The sequence below is a fragment of the Aegilops tauschii genome, chromosome 6 (assembly GCF_002575655.3).
Source record: "Aegilops tauschii subsp. strangulata cultivar AL8/78 chromosome 6, Aet v6.0, whole genome shotgun sequence".
NCBI lineage: Eukaryota > Viridiplantae > Streptophyta > Magnoliopsida > Poales > Poaceae > Aegilops > Aegilops tauschii.
This window is the reverse complement of record NC_053040.3, coordinates 470,477,965-470,499,770: the sequence shown is the minus strand read 5'-3', so window position 1 is coordinate 470,499,770 and position 21,806 is coordinate 470,477,965. Positions and strand designations below refer to the sequence as shown.

At 45.3% G+C, this 21,806-nt stretch overlaps 1 protein-coding gene across 1 annotated transcript; it reads right to left on the bottom strand.

Moving 5' to 3' along the window:
• Window positions 1–209: 209 nt before the first annotated feature.
• Window positions 210–3,648, bottom strand: LOC109733920 (cytochrome b5 domain-containing protein RLF). The gene is made up of 5 exons (XM_020293130.4): window positions 3,106–3,648; window positions 1,985–2,351; window positions 919–1,053; window positions 731–781; window positions 210–505 (listed from the first exon to the last, which is right to left on the bottom strand). Exons 1-5 carry the CDS (start codon window positions 3,142–3,144, stop codon window positions 429–431), a joined length of 669 nt encoding a protein of 222 aa, XP_020148719.1. The 5' UTR covers window positions 3,145–3,648; the 3' UTR covers window positions 210–428.
• Window positions 3,649–21,806: the final 18,158 nt, after the last annotated feature.

The following is a 21,806-nucleotide window of genomic DNA, read 5'->3' as shown; positions in this document are numbered from 1 at the left end:
AAACACAAGAACAAACAAATCATGTGGAATGCCAGCTATCTCTGTATGTGTTCTATTATTTTTCTTGCGATCATGTAATATGTTAGTATTTGTTTCTGCTGGAATGCTACCAGTGTTTCCTCTTTCCTTGCCTTTCTCCTTCAAAAAATAGAAAGAGAAGCTCCATTTTTTTTGCCCCTTTCTGAAATAAAACCGCCCAACAACAGAGATACCCAACATGTAGTACTTTTTTTATGCAGCAGCCAACCAGTGATGACAATTTGTTCTGCAAGGACGATCATCATCAAATTTGTTTATTCGTCTATTTTCTGCAGAAAATGTTGATCAACCTATCTCCACTATACTGCATCAACGCACTGTTTACATTCTTCAGATCATCTCCACGCGACCAAACTGTACCCGACCCTGAGAACCAGCTAGAGCGTGATCTACTCATTGGGATCAAGGTATCCCACGAGGCATTTCTCCAAGAGGAACTCTGCGTTCACCCAGGCATGGTATTTATCTTGAGGAAGTCAAGGAATCATATCAAAATTTGCATAATATAAGCACACAAATTCTTTTCGTACAACTACGATAGTTTACAATCACAATCATCATGTTGTTAGTTCGCCGTGTGTTGCTATTACTACATGTTAAAGCATGTTATGTTCATGCATCAATCTACAAAAAGCGGCAAGCTATTCTCAATTTAACTGTGACGTCAATAATAATACTATCAAAAGGATACTGAACAAAGCAGTGCAGTCTTTTCCAGCACCCTTCATAAGCATATCAACTCCTGCAAATACCCAACGTGAAGTAAATGTACAGTTTGTTAGTATTTTCCAAGGACCAACAGAAACTCTAGGGCATGTATATTGGCTTTGATACTCAAACAGAACCAAAATCTGCATAAGACTCAGATTTATAAGTTACCTCCAGGATGAAATTTCATGTAGGGACCAATATTGTACACACGACCTTTTAAAACTGTCCAGACACAATCTCCAGTTTTATGCTGCTTAACTTCTTCCAAAGAAATTAACCTTCGATTTGACTGTCCCTTGAGCCCTACAGACAGAAACAGGAACATCTGAGGAAAGGAAGGCAATACACTAGATCCAGATGACTAGTTGAGAAGAGAACACTTGAAAGCAGGGTGGAAAAGAGAAGAGGAAAACAAAATCAGGAACTGACACAAACAACTAAGTATGAGAGTGCAACCACAACCAGCACTATTTCCCATTTTAAAAGTTACTGTTCACAAGTCACAACTTCACTTCCAGTCGATACAATACAAAATGCATGCGACATGGATTTGGGCAGCCATTTAAGATCTTTAATATCCTTAGCTCACCATTTATATATTCATCATTTCAAGCAGCATCACACACATTTAGCACAAGTCCTGGTCTTTCTCAATGTCCATATTGTAGTTAAATGACACAGGAAGCAAAAACAGTATCACCAGTTACTTCCGCAGGATGTAACATTTTTGCCTTTTCTGACATATAATCTTGTCTTGTTTATACCACAAAATTAAGGGGCCAACTTATGTCAGAATAAATCTCTAGAAGATCGTTCCATCTAACTCTGAATCCAGTTCATATATCCATGAGTAATAGTGTAAAACTATAAACTAAGGACCCACTATGACCAACAAATAATGAAATAATCACTGAAACACTTTAACCTAGCTTACTTGAATAAAACTACATTGAGCAGTAAAATTCAAAGCTTCAACGGTCTAATTCACATGATATATCACACGGTGACAATGCCACACAGTACAGACCCGAAAATAAATCTTAGCTGGCACAAAGGAAATGTCATTGGTAAGCAATAACATAAATTCAGCTATGGGATTATATCACACAGTTACAGTCTAAGTCTGCCTTTTAACTTTATTAATAATGAATCCGAAGTAGCATCAAACCATCCAAGAAAAATAGGAGACATTGATGATCAAAAAACAGTACCAGCTATGTGTTTCATAATTTACCTGCCAGATCTGGATGTGTACGAGTCAGCTTAAGCCAGTCCATTGGGCTAAAGCCCTTCTCAAAAGGAACCTTTGCCCGTACAGCAGATTTCTTTAAAGGTTTTGGTTGAGCTAATACATTTGACTGCACAGACTCTCCACTACTGGTTGGTACAACTGGTTCTTTTAAATTGGACTCTTGAAGTGATACACCATTGGCGCGACTAGATATGGAACTAGATTTTTCATCAGTAACTGGACTGACTGTTTGCTTGTCATCCTGAACCTTCTTAGTCTCACCATCACCGGCAACATCCTCCAGTGTCATACTTGCCACAGCGATGGAATTAGGGGAGTCCAAGCGACCATCATTTTCAGCATAGTCAACCTAGAGAGCAAAAATAAACATTGAATATCAAACATGTGAGAAACAGGCAACAATAAATTGACATCAACTAATTTCCAAGTCAAGCCACTAGGAACTCATTTCAATAATTCAGAGCAGAACATGTCAATTATACAATTATATAAGTACAGTAGGCAAAGAGCACTTGAGCAAAATGACACCAAGCAATTAAACGCACTCGACAGGTTTTAGATGGTAAAATCTCTATATGTCTGCCAGACTGGAGCCACTGAGGTATCCAAACTTCAGACTGGATCTATCACAAACAAAAGCAGGGAAGAAAGTTGCCCCCAATGGACTGGGCAAACCATATGTTTGGACCTTGGAGATGATTATACAACACATGTATAATTCATTGAAGCCCCCACTACGAGCACTTATCAAACAGAGAGAGAAATAAGAACAGTGATATGATATCACACAGAGTGAATAACTGAATACTCTGCTGACTTGACTTCTTATGTTCTCTTCTCCCTCTTCGATTTCCATCTACTAAATTGTTCATTTACAAACACTTAACTCCTTCTGTCATTATCTGAATTACTGAATATCACCTCTGCATCTACACTAATGCACATTATCGAGCTAACACAAATAACTTCACATCCCTAATGTAACACAAGCAATCTCACAGGTCCGGCAAGACAAGATATATCAAATGTTCGCATCTTCATACACAGCAACATATAAATGTTTAAATGGACAAGCAACACATGGAAGGAAGGGAGGAACATGCCTTGCAGAAGGTGAAGTCGGACGAGTCCCCATCTGCCATTCCGAGCACGAGGCAGCCGGCAACGAGCGCTTCTGGCCCCGGAGCGCGTATCGCAGGTAGTAGAAGATTGGCAGAAACCTAGAGCCGGGGGCGGACTCGGGCTGCACGCCACGCTCCACGCCCGCGCCTACGCTCCACGCCCGCCGACTCTGGTAGATCTCCCGCGCTGAAGAGGCGCTGGAAGAGGTTAGTCGAGCCTTGATGGATCGATTGGATCACGGCGCCGCAGGGTCGGGGACGGAGTGGGGGCGGCCGCCGGGGTCGCGGGCGGGAGAGACGAGCAGGACGGCCGGGGCCGCGTCGCCGGGGCTGGTCGGGTGGGGGCGCGCGTGGGAGCTCGGGGACGGAGAGCAGGGCAGAGGGGGGAGGAGGAGAGATGAGACCGGATGGCGGACGAATCTGGGGACACGGATCGCGGTAGACGGAGAGGGGAGAGAGGAGGAGAAGGAGGACCGGCTTCCCGGTCGGTCAGCGTTGGGCGATGATCAACGGAGGGTAGGTGCCGTGTCGTGTCGTGCGGAAACGAGATTCTAGGTCCATTGTTGTGTGCTAATTTGATTTGGGACTTAGAGAGACAGTTGTATTCTCATAAGGTTTAAGTTCTGGTGCTCGCATTATTTCTGAATTTATTTTAGGATTTTCGACGATGATTTTTAGTGAGAGGAGATATTCCTGTTGACGACGAGACGTCTACGGTGACTTCGTAAATCTCAAGATGATATGCCGGCTTAGTCTCTCGAAGGTGCTTATAAAGGTAGGGTGTGCGCGTGTGCATTTAGAGAGGTGAGTGTATGCACATATGTATGAGGGCTTGCATTTATACTGTGTTCAAATTTTTTTTTTTGATTTGGAACTTGGCAAATTATTTATTCGCATTCTCTTCTGTTCCGCGACTCCTAACGGTGAGTCCGATCCAAGGTTAGGGAGCAGGAGTGATCCAATCTTGCAGCCACGTAAAATTAACAAACTACCATCCAAAGCGGAACATGTATATCCACGAAAAGATGATCACCTAGCATCGCACAGAAGACAAAAGGCAAGAATAGGGATTATTTTTACTCATGTAAAGGGAATAGCAAATTTAGAATAAACAATGTAGCCAGAGGTAAAATATAATGGATGTTTTCCAAAATAGTTGCTACATAAATGGCAATAATAATTTGAAAGAAAAACCAGGCCACAAATGCAAAAAAATGTCTAGAATTTCACACAGGCAACATAAAAAATATAAGTAAACACCATTGCATAATAATTGAAAAATGGCGTGGAACATTTTTTTTTGACGATTTACATGAGAGATTCAAATAACATCGCTAAAGGGAGCAGTATCGCTGATGCATCTTTCAAACAGCCATCACTCAAGATGAATTAGCTTGTCAGAAGACACATAGTATTATAGAACCTACCTCAGCACATGAAGACAGACCAACTTTGTGTCAAAAGTGCAAAACATACAATGAATCTCACCACCATGTTCCTGTAGCACTAATCCATTGTCAAACCAAAAGAAAGCAACTGAAATCATAAAGCAAGGGGTCCAAATCTCAGCTGCTGGATGGTCCATAGTCATAACCTTGTTTCTTCCTCATCAACGCGGTCCTCTCCTCCATGATAGTTTACTGGCTCGCGATGTTTGAGCTGCCGGTTTGGACCCGTCTACAGATTGATAAGCTGCGCCGCGCGTGGTTATGGCGCGGAGAAGAATCATCCCACGGTGGCCACTGCAAGGTTGCCTGGCGCACGATCTGCAGGCCCAAGCAGCTTGGCGGCCTTGACATTGTCGACCTTCAATCTTTCGGCACTGCAATACAGCTCCGCTGGCTCTGGCAAGAGAGAGTGGCCCCGGAGCGACCTTGGGTTGGGCTGCCAACTCCATGCACCACGTCTGACCGCCTCTTCTTTGCTATGGCATCACACTGTCAGCTGGGCAATGGGAAGCTGGCTCGTTTTTGGTATGACGCTTGGTTGGATGGTCACGCCCCCTGCCTTATTGCCCCAGATGTGTTCAGAATCGCCTCCAACAAACTCCGATCGGTAGCTTCGGCATTCCATGGCAACAGATGGGTTCGTGATCTTCAAGGCCGCATCACAACTGATACCCTCCCATCCTTCGTCGCCCTTTGGAGTAGGATCGCTGCCTTGCCGCCCCTAGCACCTGATGTGGTTGACTCCTTCCTTTGGCGGTTCTCCGCAAATGGCTGCTACTCAGCGGCCTCGGCCTACAAGCTACACTTCATGGGCTCGACGGCCTACGCTCCGATTTCGGCGATTTGGAAGGCATGGGCACCGGCCAAGCACAATTTTTTTGCATGGCTATGTGCGCAGAACAGGATCATGACAGCCGACAGGCTATTGGCAAGGCAGTGGCCAAATTCCTATTTTTGCCCGCTTTGCAGGCGTAACCTCGAGACAGCGGAGCACCTCATGAAGCTATGCCCGTGGTCCTGCACCCTCTGGAACCTGGCAGCTACCAAGTTCAACCTGCCTCATTTCTCGCCGGAGGCCTGGAGGACGGAGTCCTCTCTACAGGACTGGCTCTGCGAGCTTTCAGCCACCCAGACGAACGCCAAGAAAGCGCGATCCTTGGCGCTGTTGCAGCTCTGGGAAATATGGCGCGAACGGAACGATCGCATCTTCAGGAGCGTCAAACTACCTCCCTCTTCGGTCCTTCGACGCCTTGCGAAAGAACAAACTACCTGGGCGCTGGCTGTTGGAAATATGTCCTAGAGGCAATAATAAAATGGTTATTATTATATTTCCTTGTTCATGATAATTGTCTATTGTTCATGCTATAATTGTGTTATCCGGAAATCGTAATACATGTGTGAATACATAGACCACAACATGTCCCTAGTGAGCCTCTAGTTGACTAGCTCGTTGATCAATAGATGGTTACGATTTCCTAACCATGGACATAGGATGTCATTGATAACGGGATCACATCATTAGGATAATGATGTGATGGACAAGACCCAATCCTAAACATAGCACAAGATCGTGTAGTTCGTCTGCTAAAGCTTTTCTAATATCAAGTATCTTTTCCTTAGACCATGAGATTGTGCAACTCCCGGATACCGTAAGGGTACTTTGGGTGTGCCAAACGTCACAACGTAACTGGGTGGCTATAAAGGTACACTACGGGTATCCCCGAAAGTATCTGTTGGGTTGGCACGAATCGAGACTGGGATTTGTCACTCCGTATGACGGAGAGGTATCTCTGGGCCCACTCGGTAAGACATCATCGTAATGAGCTCAATGTGACTAAGGGGTTGGTCACGGGATGATGTGTTACGGAACGAGTAAAGAGACTTGCCGTAACGACATTGAACAAGGTATCGGTATACCGACGATCGAATCTCGGGCAAGTGCTATACCGGTAGACAAAGGGAATCGTATACGGGATTGATTGAATCCTTGACATCGTGGTTCATCCGATGAGATCATCGTGGAACATGTGGGAGCCAACATGGGTATCCAGATCCCGCTGTTGGTTATTGGCCGGAGAGATGTCTCGGTCATGTCTGCATAGTTCCCGAACCCGTAGGGTCTACACACTTAAGGTTCGGTGATGCTAGAGTTGTAATGGGAATTGTATGTGGTTACCAAAAGTTGTTCGGAGTCCCGGATGAGATCCCGGACGTCATGAGGAGTTCCGGAATGGTCCGGAGGTGAAGATTTATATATGGGAAGTCCAGTTTCAGTCATCGGAAACCCTAGGGGGCCGCTGCCTCCCCGGGGGCGGGCGCCCCCCTAGTTGGAAACCCTAAGGGGGCCGCTGCCCCCCCGAGGGGCCGCCGCCCCCCTTAGGTGGAAACCCTAGGGGGCCGCCGCCCCCCCTCTAGATGGATCTAGGGGGCCGGCCCCCTCTCCCCTCCCCCTATAAATAGTGGGGTGGGGGTGGGAGGGCAACCGCACCCCTTCTCCTGGCGCAGCCCTCCCCCTTCCTACACCTTCTCCTCCTCCGTAGCGCTTAGCGAAGCTCTGCCGGAGAACCACGAGCTCCACCGCCACCACGCCATTGTGCTGCCGGAGCTCTCCCTCAACTTCTCCTCCCCCCTTGCTGGATCAAGAAGGAGGAGACGTCCCCGGGCTGTACGTGTGTTGAACGCGGAGGCGCCGTCGTTCGGCGCTTAGATCGGAATTAACCGCGATCTGAATCACTACGAGTACGACTCCCTCATCCGCGTTCTTGTAACGCTTCCACATCGCGATCTTCAAGGGTATGAAGATGCACTCCCCTCTCTCTCGTTGCTAGTCTCTCCATAGATTGATCTTGGTGATGCGTAGAATTTTTTTAATTTCTGCAACGATCCCCAACAGTGGCATCATGAGCTAGGTTTATGCGTAGTTTCTATGCACGAGTAGAACACAAGTTGTTGTGGGCGTCGATTTTGTCAATTTACTTGCCGTTACTAGTCGGCGGCATCGTGAGATGAAGCAGCCCGGACCGACCTTACACGTACACTTACGTGAGACAGGTTCCACCGACTGACATGCACTTGATGCATAAGGTGGCTAGCGGGTGTCGGTCTCTCCCACTTTAGTCGGATCGGATTCGATGAAGAGGTTCCTTATGAAGGGTAAATAGCAATTGGCATATCACCGTTGTGGCTTTTGTGTAGGTAAGAAACGTTCTTGCTAGAAACCCATAGCAGCCACGTAAAACATGCAACAACAATTAGAGGACGTCTAACTTGTTTTTGCAGGGTATGCTATGTGATGTGATATGGCCAAAAGGATGTAATGAATTATATATATGTGATGTATGAGATTGATCATGTTCTTGTAATAGGAATCACGACTTGCATGTCGATGAGTATGACAACCGGCAGGAGCCATAGGAGTTGTCTTAATTTATTTATGACCTGCGTGTCAACATAAATGTCATGTAATTACTTTACTTTATTGCTAAACCGTTAGCCATAGTAGTAGAAGTAATAGTTGACGAGACAACTTCATGAAGACACGATGATGGAGATCATGGTGTCATGCCGGTGACGATGATGATCATGGCGCCCCGAAGATGGAGATCAAAAGGAGCAAAATGATATTGGCCATATCATGTCACTATTTGATTGCATGTGATATGTATCATGTTTTTACATCTTATTTGCTTAGAACGACGGTAGCATAAATAAGATGATCCCTCATTAAAATATCAAGAATTGTGTTCCCCCTAACCATGCACCGTTGCTAAGGTCCGTTGTTCCGAAGCACCACGTGATGATCGGGTGTGATAGGTTCTAACGTTCGCATACAACGGGTGTAAGCCAGATTTACACACGCAATACACTTAGGTTGACTTGACGAGCCTAGCATGTACAGACATGGCCTCGGAACACGGAAGACCGAAAGGTCGAACATGAGTCGTATAGAAGATACGATCAACATGAAGATGTTCACTGATGATGACTAGTCCATCTCACGTGATGATCGGACACGGCCTAGTTGACTCGGATCATGTATCACTTAGATGACTAGAGGGATGTCTGTCTGAGTGGGAGTTCATTAAATAATTTGAGTAGATGAACTTAATTATCATGAACATAGTCTAAAACTTTGCAATATGTCTTGTAGATCAAATGGCCCACACTAATGTTGCCCTCAACTTCAATGCGTTCCTAGAGAAAACCAAGCTGAAAGACGATGGTAGCAACTACACGGATTGGGTCCGTAACCTGAGGATTATCCTCATAGCTGCCAAGAAAGCATATGTCCTTGAAGCACCGCTAGGTGATGCACCTGTTTTCCCAGCAACTCAAGACGTTATGAACGCCTGGCAGTCGCGTAGTGATGATTACTCCCTGGTTCAGTGTGGCATGCTTTACAGCTTAGAACCAGGGCTCCAAAAGCGTTTTGAGCAGCACGGAGCATATGAGATGTTTCAAGAGCTGAAAATGGTTTTCCAAGCTCATGCCCGGGTCGAGAGATATGAAGTCTCCGACAAGTTCTACAGTTGTAAGATGGAGGAAAATAGTTCTGTCAGCGAGCACATACTCAAAATGTCTGGGTTGCACAACCGCTTATCTCAGCTGGGAGTTAATCTCCGGATGATGCGGTCATTGACAGAATCCTTCAGTCGCTCCCACCTAGCTACAAGAGCTTTGTGATGAACTTCAATATGCAGGGGATGGAAAAGACCATTCCTGAGGTATATTCAATGCTGAAATCAGCGGAGGTGGAGATCAAAAAGGAACATCAAGTGTTGATGGTGAATAAAACCACTAAGTTCAAGAAAGGCAAGGGTAAGAAGAACTTCAAGAAGGACGACAAGGGAGTTGCCGCGCTCGGTAAGCCAGTTGCCGGGAAGAAGCCAAAGCATGGACCCAAGCCTGAGACTGAGTGCTTTTATTGCAAGGGAAACGGTCACTGGAAGCAGAACTGCCCCAAGTACTTAGCGGATAAGAAGGCCGACAATACCAAAGGTATATGTGATATACATGTTATTGATGTGTACCTAACCAGCGCTCGTAGTAGCTCCTGGTTATTTGATACCGGTGCGGTTGCTCATATTTGTAACTCAAAACAGGAGCTGCGGAATAAGCGGAGATTGGCGAAGGACGAGGTGACGATGCGCGTCGGGAATGGTTCCAAGGTCGATGTGATCGCCGTCGGCACGCTACCTCTATATTTACCTACAGGATTAGTTTTAAACCTCAATAATTGTTATTTAGTACCAGCGTTGAGCATGAACATTGTATCTGGATCTCGTTTAATGCGAGATGGCTACTCATTTAAATCTGAGAATAATGGTTGTTCTATTTATATGAGAGACATGTTTTATGGTCATGCCCCACTGGTCAATGGTTTATTCTTATTTAATCTCGAACGTGATGTTACACATATTCATAGTGTGAATGCCAAAAGATGTAAGGTTGATAATGATAGTCCCACATACTTGTGGCACTGCCGCCTTGGTCACATTGGTGTCAAACGCATGAAGAAACTCCATGCAGATGGACTTTTGGAGTCTCTTGATTATGAATCATTTGACACGTGCGAACCATGCCTCATGGGCAAAATGACCAAGACTCCGTTCTCCGGAACAATGGAGCGAGCAACCAACTTATTGAAAATCATACATACTGATGTGTGCGGTCCAATGAGCGTTGAGGCTCGCGGTGGTTATCGCTATGTTCTCACCCTCACCGATGACTTAAGTAGATATGGGTATGTCTACTTGATGAAACACAAGTCTGAGACCTTTGAAAAGTTCAAGGAATTTCAGAGTGAGGTTGAGAATCAACGTGACAGGAAAATAAAATTCTTACGATCAGATCGTGGAGGGGAATATTTGAGTCACGAATTTGGCACACACTTAAGGAAATGTGAAATCGTTTCACAACTCACACCACCTGGAACACCTCAGCGTAATGGTGTGTCCGAACGTCGTAATCGCACTCTATTGGATATGGTGCGATCTATGATGTCTCTTACGGATCTACCGCTATCAGTTTGGGGTTATGCTATAGAGACTGCCGCATTCACTTTAAATAGGGCTCCGTCGAAATCCGTTGAGACGACACCGTATGAATTGTGGTTTGGGAAGAAACCTAAGCTGTCGTTTCTGAAAGTTTGGGGATGCGATGCTTATGTCAAGAAACTTCAACCTGAAAAGCTCGAACCCAAATCGGAAAAATGCGTCTTCATAGGATACCCTAAGGAAACTATTGGGTATACCTTCTACCTCAGATCCGAAGGCAAAATCTTTGTTGCCAAGAATGGATCCTTTCTAGAGAAAGAGTTTCTCTCGAAAGAAGTAAGTGGGAGGAAAGTAGAACTTGATGAAGTATTGCCTCTTGAACCGGAGAGTAGCGCAGCTCAAGAAAATGTTTCTGTGGTGCCTGCACCGACTAGAGAGGAAGTTAATGATGATGATCATGAAACTTTAGATCAAGTTGCTACTGAACTTCGTAGGTCCACAAGGACACGTTCCGCACCAGAGTGGTACGGCAACCCTGTCCTGGAAATAATGTTGTTAGACAATGGTGAACCTTCGAACTATGAAGAAGCGATGGCGGGCCCGGATTCCGACAAATGGCTTGAAGCCATGAAATCCGAGATAGGATCCATGTATGAAAACGAAGTATGGACTTTGACTGACTTGCCCGATGATCGGCGAGCGATAGAAAATAAATGGAACTTTAAGAAGAAGACAGACGTGGATGGTATGTAACCATCTATAAGGCTCGGCTTGTCGCTAAGGGTTATCGACAAGTTCAAGGGGTTGACTACGATGAGACCTTCTCACCCGTAGCGAAGCTGAAGTCTGTCAGAATCATGTTAGCAATTGCCGCATTCTATGATTATGAGATATGGCAAATGAACGTCAAAACGACATTCCTTAATGGTTTCCTTAAGGAAGAATTGTATATGATGCAGCTGGAAGGTTTTGTCGATACTAAGAATGCTGACAAGGTATGCAAGCTCCAACGCTCGATCTATGGGCTGGTGCAAGCATCTCGGAGTTGGAACATTCGTTTTGATGAGATGATCAAAGCGTTTGGGTTTACGCAGATTGATGGAGAAGTCTGTGTTTACAAGAAAGTGAGTGGGAGCTCTGTAGCATTTCTCATATTATATATATATATATATATATATATATATATATATATATATATATATATATATATATATATATATATATGTGGATGACATACTATTGATGGGAAATGATATAGAACTCTTGGAAAGCATAAAGGCCTACTTGAATAAGTGTATTTCAATGAAGGACCTTGGAGAAGCTGCTTACATATTAGGCATCAAGATCTATAGAGATAGATCGAGACGCCTCATTGGTCTTTCACAAAGCACGTACCTTGACAAGATATTGAAGAAGTTCAATATGGATCATTCGAAGAAGGGGTTCTTGCCTGTATTGCAAGGTGTGAGATTGAGCACGGCTCAATGCCCGACCACGGCAGAAGATAGAGAAAAGATGAGTGTCATCCCCTATGCCTCGGCCATAGGGTCTATTATGTATGCCATGCTGTGTACCAGACCTGATGTAAACCTTGCCGTAAGTTTGGTAGGAAGGTACCAAGGTAATCCCAGCATGGAACACTGGACAGCGGTCAAGAATATCCTGAAGTACCTGAAAAGGACGAAGGATATGTTTCTCGTTTATGGAGGTGACGAAGAGCTCGTCGTAAAGGGTTACGTCGATGCTAGTTTCGACACAGATCTGGATGACTCCAAGTCACAAACCGGATACGTGTATATTTTGAATGGTGGGGCAGTCAGCTGGTGCAGTTGCAAGCAAAGCGTCGTGGCGGGATCTATATGTGAAGCGGAGTACATGGCAGCCTCGGAGGCAGCACATGAAGTAATCTGGATGAAGGAGTTCATTACCGACCTAGGAGTTATTCCCAATGCGTCGGGCCCAATTACTCTCTTCCGTGACAACACTGGAGCTATTGGCCTTACCAAGGAGCCCAGGTTTCACAAGAAGACCAGGCATATCAAGCGTCGCTTCAACTCCATTCGTGAAAATGTTCAAGATGGAGACATAGAGATTTGTAAAGTGCATACGGACCAGAATGTCGCAGATCCGTTGACTAAACCTCTTCCACGTGCAAAGCATGATCAACACCAGAACTCTATGGGTGTTCGATTCATCACAATGTAACTAGGTTATTGAATCTAGTGCAAGTGGGAGACTGTTGGAAATATGCCCTAGAGGCAATAATAAAATGGTTATTATTATATTTCCTTGTTCATGATAATTGTCTATTGTTCATGCTATAATTGTGTTATCCGGAAATCGTAATACATGTGTGAATACATAGACCACAACATGTCCCTAGTGAGCCTCTAGTTGACTAGCTCGTTGATCAATAGATGGTTACGGTTTCCTAACCATGGACATAGGATGTCATTGATAACGGGATCACATCATTAGGATAATGATGTGATGGACAAGACCCAATCCTAAGCATAGCACAAGATCGTGTAGTTCGTCTGCTAAAGCTTTTCTAATGTCAAGTATCTTTTCCTTAGACCATGAGATTGTGCAACTCCCGGATACCGTAAGGGCACTTTGGGTGTGCCAAACGTCACAACGTAACTGGGTGGCTATAAAGGTACACTACGGGTATCCCCGAAAGTATCTGTTGGGTTGGCATGAATCGAGACTGGGATTTGTCACTCCGTATGACGGAGAGGTATCTCTGGGCCCACTCGGTAAGACATCATCGTAATGAGCTCAATGTGACTAAGGGGTTGGTCACGGGATGATGTGTTACGGAACGAGTAAAGAGACTTGCCGTAACGAGATTGAACAAGGTATCGGTATACCGACGATCGAATCTCGTGCAAGTGCTATACCGGTAGACAAAGGGAATCATATACGGGATTGATTGAATCCTTGACATCGTGGTTCATCCGATGAGATCATCGTGGAACATGTGGGAGCCAACATGGGTATCCAGATCCCGCTGTTGGTTATTGGCCGGAGAGATGTCCCGGTCATGTCTGCATAGTTCCCGAACCCGTAGGGTCTACACACTTAAGGTTCGGTGACACTAGAGTTGTAATGGGAATTGTATGTGGTTACCGAAAGTTGTTCGGAGTCCCAGATGAGATCCCGGACGTCACGAGGAGTTCCGGAATGGTCCGGAGGTGAAGATTTATATATGGGAAGTCCAGTTTCAGTCACCGGAAAGGTTTCGGGGTTTATCGGTATTGTACCGGGACCATCGAAGGGGTTGCGGGGGTCCACCGGGAGGGTCCACCTACCCCGAAGGACCTAATGGGCTGTAGTTGGGTGGGAACCAGCCCCTTAGTGGGCTGGTGCGCCCCCCCAAGGGCCCAAGGCGCCTAGGGTTGGAAACCCTAGGGGGGCGCTGCCACCCCGGGGGCGGGCGCCCCCCTAGTTGGAAACCCTAAGGGGGCCGCTGCCCCCCTTAGGTGGAAACCCTAGGGGGCCGCCGCCCCCCCTCTAGATGGATCTAGGGGGCCGGCCCCCTCTCCCCTTCCCCCTATAAATAGTGGGGGGTGGGAGGGCAACCGCACCCCTTCTCCTGGCGCAGCCCTCCCCCCTTCCTACACCTTCTCCTCCTCTGTAGCGCTTGGCGAAGCTCTGCCGGAGAACCACGAGCTCCACCGCTACCACGCCGTCGTGCTGCCGGAGCTCTCCCTCAACTTCTCCTCCCCCCTTGCTAGATCAAGAAGGAGGAGACGTCCCCGGGCTGTACGTGTGTTGAACGCGGAGGCGCCATCGTTCGGCGCTTAGATCGGAATCAACCGCGATCTGAATCGCTACGAGTACGACTCCCTCGTCCGCGTTCTTGTAACGCTTCCGCATCGCAATCTTCAAGGGTATGAAGATGCACTCCCCTCTCTCTCGTTGCTAGTCTCTCCATAGATTGATCTTGGTGATGTGTAGAAATTTTTTAATTTCTGCAACGATCCCCAACACTGGCTGGGTGCCGGCATTTGATGCCGCGAGAGTAGCTCTATCTTCTCCTTCTTTTCTTTTCTTTTCTTCTTCTTCTTCTTTTGAGGTCCTCCTCATTGCTGTACAGTTGGCGTTTCTTTCTCCGTTCCTCTTAATGAAATGCGCAGTTCTCCTGCGTCCTTTCAAAAAAAAAACCTTGTTTCTTGTAACCGTTGAGAAAACCTTTCTCGCATTTTACTGAAATTTTGGAAGAAAGTATTTGAACAAAATAGTTCGATGTAAACCAAAACTATGCATAGAGCCTTTTGGGTTATCTCCAGCTTGACTCGGCAAAATGATAAAATAATGCAGTCTAAATAGAATATGATTTTCATTTCTAAATTGTACTATTGTAGTCTAGGAATTTATTACTTCGAGCAACTAAGGAAGCTATTTAGAATCAAGCATAAAGCATCAATTTAGTTTGGGAGTCCCTTATGACCAACTCAAACAAGAGGAGCATGACTCTTTAAATTTGCATTATTTTTAAGACAAAGTATAACCAAAATCCTTTAGTGGTCATTATATTTGATTGGACAAGGACAGAATCTATGAAAAGGAGCGATACGGTCTATTTGTTGCCCATTGCAGATCATTTGTTCATGGTTCTAGAACTAAAACGAATGGAAGAAAATTTTGACTGAAGTATAGAGAAGATCGACAAACCTAATACTTGCATAAGGTTCAACGAGTAGGCCACCATTGACGGGAGACATGTGCTGATTGAGGCTGGGGAAGCACAAACCTTACATCGATGGATTCCGTGTTGAAAGAGTCACCACAACTCTGGCCTTTGCTTGGACCCCATGCCCATGAGGTTGCATCCTGTGGTGGCGATGACACCAACAATAATGTTATAAATGGTATCCAAATCTAGTTATCATACATAACTAACCCATACCAAATAAGAAAGAAAGTTGGCTGAATTACCATGTCCACCTTCTTCCATGGATGAAGGAGAATGCACACATCAAGAACACTAAGCTTCATTCCTAAGCTTGGACTGTGTGCCTGTGCTGCTTTGAAATTGGATGAATGTATGGATAGAAAAGGTAATACAGCCAGGAATACTGAAAATTAATATCCACATAAGAATCCCCATATGTGAAACTGAATCTGCACATTATATAAAAAAAATTACTTAACTGACTTGAAATTAGTGTTGTGAAGTAGGAACTCAATCACAGTACCTTATACCAAAAACACTTAAGAGCTCAAATGAAAGGGGAAGGGAAACACGGACGCTTGCCAGTCGCAGGGCAACAAGTTACACCGTGGACCGGAACCCAGGGCGAACACAACCACTGCAAAAAATTATAAAACCGGAGGGATAATCCTAACACTTGATCGTTGTTAAATTCTGAATCAGCGTTATCAGCCTATGTCATGAACTGAAATCTTGTGGGTGGAATTTTGCGATTTACCTTACCCGTTGTCCTTCTCCCTGCCACCCTGTGGGCAGCTATCAAATACATGGACGGCCGGGCCTTCGAACTGGAATTAAGATGTGAGACCTGGCTCTCAAATGCATGGACAACAGGGTTGTCAAACTAGAATCAGGATGTGAGACCTCCGTCAAATTTGTAAGCATTTGGAATAAAAGAGGGGCGAGTTGTACCAGCAAGGGGACGCATGACCGACATGGAGGGAATGCAGAAGCACGACGGCCGTCTTGGACGGTGGCGCGCCTAAGCATGCTGATTCTACAAGTCCTGCAACTGGCGAGCTACGTCACGGCGGGCGCCGCCGGACGCCACTCGCACTGAACAGTTGGATCACCGCTTCCCCTTGTCACTCAGATCGTTTGGTCTGTCTTGCTTGACATTTCTTTGTTCTCCCAAGTAGATGGCTTCGTGTAGGTAAAAGGCCCAATCAGCCGCAGGCCAACCCGATTAACCAGAGGCCTTCAATTCAGCCACGGGAGTAGCAGTCCTATAGGAAACAGTTGGCCAGTTTACGGGATGCTACATGGACCCAACGACCAGAGATGACCAGATGATGACATCGGCCGGTCAGAAATGCACAATGCGTGAGAGGGGTGGGAAATGGTTCGATTATACTGTCCTAAATATGGAACCAACCACATAAAAAGAGAGTAGAATGTGGAACCGGGAGGGGTTAGGAGATGCGCCTTGCGTAGACCTCCACCGCCACACCATAGGTGGGCCCAATTTTCCAACACTCACTCTTAGATAATTATCCGTATATCTATGCCTTAAAACTCCAAAAGAAAAAACAATGGAAAACAATGAAGACAAAGCGCATAGTATACATTGTTGTATTGCACGAATTGTCTCGTCAAAAACCTCGTGTGAGAAACATAAAAAGAAAACTCACTCAAGGAAAAAAGAGTGCAATCCACTAAACCATCAAGTTGAGTACTCGATCATCCGAATCGAGATTCTAACGACGAGTTTGTTAAGTTTTTCCCCTGAACATTGCATCTCCTTAAGTATCAACATACCGATTCCACGCACGCATCTCTCAAAGGGTGATGTCAGTATATCAGCAAGATTGTCACATGACTTAGTAAATTCTCACCTTGTCCAACTGTTGTTGCTCATGTGCATAGAAGAACTTGATACTAATATGCTTTGTGAGGTTACTCTTCAGTCTTCACATAATCCATCTGAACTTGTGCAAGACAAACAAAAGTTTATCAATGCGATGATGCATGCTGAAATCTCCCTCAGTTGAGTCATGTATCTAAACTAATCTATGCTAAAGTTTATTAACACAATGATGACGAGATCATCTGGTTCGTTGGTTGTCGAATTATTAGCTATAGGATCTTCACATCATGCGAGTAGCTTGGGATTTGGTTTTGTGGTAGGCGAAGCATAAGGATGGCAATGAATAGGGTATGGGCAGGGTAGAGTAATACCATACCCATACCCGTATAGTCAGTGGGTACAAAATTCTATCCATACCCGTATCCATGGGTATGAAACTTTACCCGTACCCATACCCGACGGGTACCCGTACACATTTAGTACCCGACGGGTAGAACAAATAGTACACAAGTTGTTCACATTTTTACACTCATTGATAGCACATTTGACAAAAAAATCAATTATCTCAGCTCAATAACAGGTACATGAGTACAACATACTGAAAAGTCAATAGGAGTAGACAAGTCACATGACAAGTTAATGATTAATTAACGACAACTTAACATTATTTCACAAGCGGGCATGATATGGGTATACCCGCGGGTACAAGGCTATACCCGTACCCTACCCATGACTTAACGGGTAGGGTATGAGTAGTAACCATGGGTATAAAAGTGTGTCCATACCCTGCCCATGCGGGTACGGTACCCGCGGGTACCCATACCCGTAGGTAAGATTGCCATCCTTAGCGAAGCAACATTGTTGGGAATTGTAGACCTACTATTTTTTTCTGGTAAACAACGGCACACGCTAGACGTGATTACAACATTGAGTTGTGCACTCGTTAAACAGTCCGAGGCGTTGGATTCTTTGCTGCTCTGCCTTGGACTAATTGACAGATAAAGTGCAAATCTTAGGAATTCATAAGGATCCAGGTCCTCCCTCTAAAGAAATCCGGTAATTTTCTTTGAGCTGAGCAAGGGAACACAAAGTAAACAACGTACAAGCATACCAAGAAAAAAGAGCTCTTGTTCCAGGTTATCACTTGACTAGTTTAATTAACTCAAAATCCACAATATACATATTACATAATGACGACGATACAAGTTTAATCCAGAAGTAAAAAGACCCAACCAACTAATGATCCTCATAGAGTAGTACAGTAGTAATAACGCTATATATATAGGCCATCTAGACGACGACGATGATCTACTGCGACTGGACGGACGGCGTTGTGTTGGTCGTTGAGACGTGGTCCTTGGCGCCTCCGCCGAAGTCGGCGAACATGGAGCTGACCTTGCTCTTGATGCACTCCCAGTGCTCGCTCGCCTGCGCCTCCGCGAACTGCTTGTACTGGTCCTTGGCCCGCTCCATGAACGACGCGCCCTCCCCCACCGTCCACTTGAAGCACGTCGACGACGCCGCCGGCGCCGGCGCCTGCGCCTCCTTCTCCTGCACCGCCGCCGTCCCCTTGTTCTCCATCAAGCTCGAAAAGCTGAGATTGAAAACTTGTCTAGGTGAAGAGAAGAAGACGATGTCACCGGTTGTGGTTGTGTTGATTTGGCAGCCATGGGCCTGCAGGGGCGTGGCTACTTATATGCAGGGGAGGTCGGGCTATGTTGAGGAGGAAGCCGGGTCCGTCTCGGGCTTGGAGTAGGGCTGTAGGGGAAAAGAAAGAAACAAAGAGATGATATGATCACAACTTCACAAGTAAACACGGATTCTTGATCACAAGTAAAAACGGACTCTTTTTTCTTTCTCCGATGAGATGATGATTTCCCAAGTGCAAACGGGAACGGGAACTACTCCTTTTCCCCGTCCCTTCCTTGCTTTAATAATCCCCTTCGTTAACAATGTGCCAAGCTTAGTCTAGGAAGTAGAGATACTCTATCCCTTTCTTTTTACTCCGCTTATAAAATTTGTTTGACGCCAAACTACACAAAGTTTGACCAAATTTATATCAAAATATATGAACATATACAATATAAAACTATATAGTATGAAAATACATCTCATGGTGTTCCCGCAAAAAAATAATACATTTCATGGTGCATCTGATAATATTTATTTCATAGTGCGAATGCTGATTTTTTTTAATATAAAGTTAGTCAAATTTTACAAAGTTTGACTTTGACCAAAATTTATATGCAGAGGGAGTAGATATGGGGGCTAAAAGTCCAGATGGGCCTTCATTCTTTTTCTCCGTCAATTCAGTGATGTATGTAATGACGTTGATAAAGCTTATCGATGCGGAAATCTCCCTTAGTTGAGTGATGTATCTAATCCATAGTTTAAAAAACCGAACCGATGAGGCTGTCGGTTCAGTTTTTTACCGGTCGGGTGTCTGGTTCACCGGTTCGATTGTTGGTTTTTCAAGCAATAAAATAATATATATTTTCAATAAATAGGTAAAAATGTGTAATCACATTTACAATAACCAATGATTACATGTTAATGTCTAATTCATATACATAATAATCTCTTACTCAAATATAGTAATGTAGTAGCATTTACCAAGGTAATTAAACGACATCAAGTAGTAGCAGCAAGCAACATCAAAATCAAGTGGTAACAAAGGTGGAGCCCTGGAGCTCCTGCTCGGCTGCTCCTGGTCTGGACTCTGGACCGGAGGGAGGCCTGATCGATTTTAAATGCAGCGGAGGGAGATTGGAGTTGGACGGACATGTTCGACCACGCGGCAGCGGCCCTTCTCCCCAGCTATCAACGGAGGTGGTGCAAGACGGCGGGAGCATGAGTGGCGACGTGAGCTGGTGGCCTAGTGTTGCCACATGGAGCGGCGAGGGAGAGGTGGCGTAATTGTGCGTCGCGGCGCCAAGCAACGGTGGTGGCGGCACCTGATAGGCTTTGTTAGTGGACAAAATCGAGAGTCCTAATTCGGCCGAAAGCCTACCAAAAGAGTTTTCTTTTTCTTTTTCGGTTCTACCCTCACCTTGTTCGCACGAAAACGAGTTGATTGAAGGGCCTTTCTAAAAATGACATCGAACCGTCTATCTTTTTAACCGCCCGGTTCAACCAGTTTTTTCCGGTTTGATTGCTTGAATGGTCTGATTTGCTTAAAAAACCACTGGGATCGTCGGTTCCTTTTTTTCCGGTCGGACCGCCGGTCCGGTCCAGTTTTTAGAACTATGATCTAATCTTATATATGCTCCTTCAACTAATCTATGCTTATCTTCATAGATAATGTTAGGGGTTTGTACAGTATTCAGCCAACACGTCTGCTGAATTTGGCCGATCACCCACCGAAGCGATACGCACTTTTTTGGTGCCTCAAATAGTGCCATGATTTGTGAGTGGTTCGTGAGAGTCGATACAAGACTTTGCTTGAATGATTTCCAGGAAAACATAGTTCCACCAAAAAGGAAAACATATCCGGTCTGTGACTTACAAGTATGTGGGTCCGACAGGTACCCAACTTCAGCATAGCCTATAAGAGATAAGACTTGATTCCTTCTATAAAACAGGTCAAGATCTTTGGTCCCTTGCAGGTAACGGAAGATGTCCTTCATGCCCTTTCAATGTCTCTTGGTAGACTCAGAACTGTAGCTAGCAAGGAATTTGACTGCGAACGCAATGTCCGACCGTGTACAATTTGTGAGGTAAATGAGTGCTCCAAGTGCATTCAGGTAAGGAGACTCTGGTCCAAAAAATTTCTGCCCCTATTCCTTAGGCCTGAACGGGTCCTTGTCTGGCTGTAAAGATCTCTCGATCATTGGTGTCTTAGAAGGATATGCATATCTGTTCCAAATCTTTCCAACGCCTTCTAGGTGTAGGTCGACTGGTACAGACGTAGACGATATAGTAGGCGTAGACGAACGAAGACGAGTAGTCGCGTAGGAGACGCTCCCCAAAAACCTAATCGCCCCACTCCCGTACAGCCGTGCACCGAATGGGATCACCGGCGGCGGCAGCGATTGGAACGGCGATGGCGCAGTGCGCATGGAGGCATAACATATGTGACCTCTTCTTTGTGGTAGCTAGGGTTGACCGACGCCTCCAATGTATAGGCTCGGCCGGATGAAGAGATGTGGGCTGGACCCACGTCCGAGTCGGCAAGCGCAAGCGCACGAATGACATAGGTTTGAGCTCGGCTCGGCTCATTCAGAAAATAGGACGCACCACATCCCTTATCATGACACCTACATGGGACCTTCGAGCTTTTCTGAAATTGTTGGATGGGCCTAGAGCCCACCCCATATTTCTAACACACCCAGGGCCGAAGCCAGGATTGAGCTAACCCCAAGGCCCCAGGCTGCTACAGTGCCACTACAGTGTCTCTACAGTGCATAATATGCTACAGTGAATGACGTAATTCATATTCATGCCCCGGGCCAGCCCCGCCTGGGTCTTGGATCCGCCAATGAACCTATCCTAGTGAAAATTACACAAAGCACCCAAGAAAAAAAGATACAAAGAACTCCCTTATAAAATACCTGTCAAGTGCAACAACACTAGAAAAAATAGAGTAGTTTTTGCACTGAAAAAAAAACCTTTTTAAAGGGTTCAAATAAGTTAGTTACCATTTTGATGTATACTCACCCCTTAATTTTTTATGTATATACTCCCTCTGTAAATAAATATAAAAAATTTAATCA

Coding starts and splice junctions, on each gene's coding strand:
- LOC109733920 (XM_020293130.4), bottom strand. CDS start 3,144: ATGGCAGATGGGGACTCGTCCGACTTCACCTTCTGCAAG. Junction 1,054..1,984: donor TACACATCCAGATCTGGCAG/GTAAATTATGAA, acceptor TTCTGTCTGTAG/GGCTCAAGGGACAGTCAAAT. Junction 782..918: donor CATGAAATTTCATCCTGGAG/GTAACTTATAAA, acceptor GGGTATTTGCAG/GAGTTGATATGCTTATGAAG.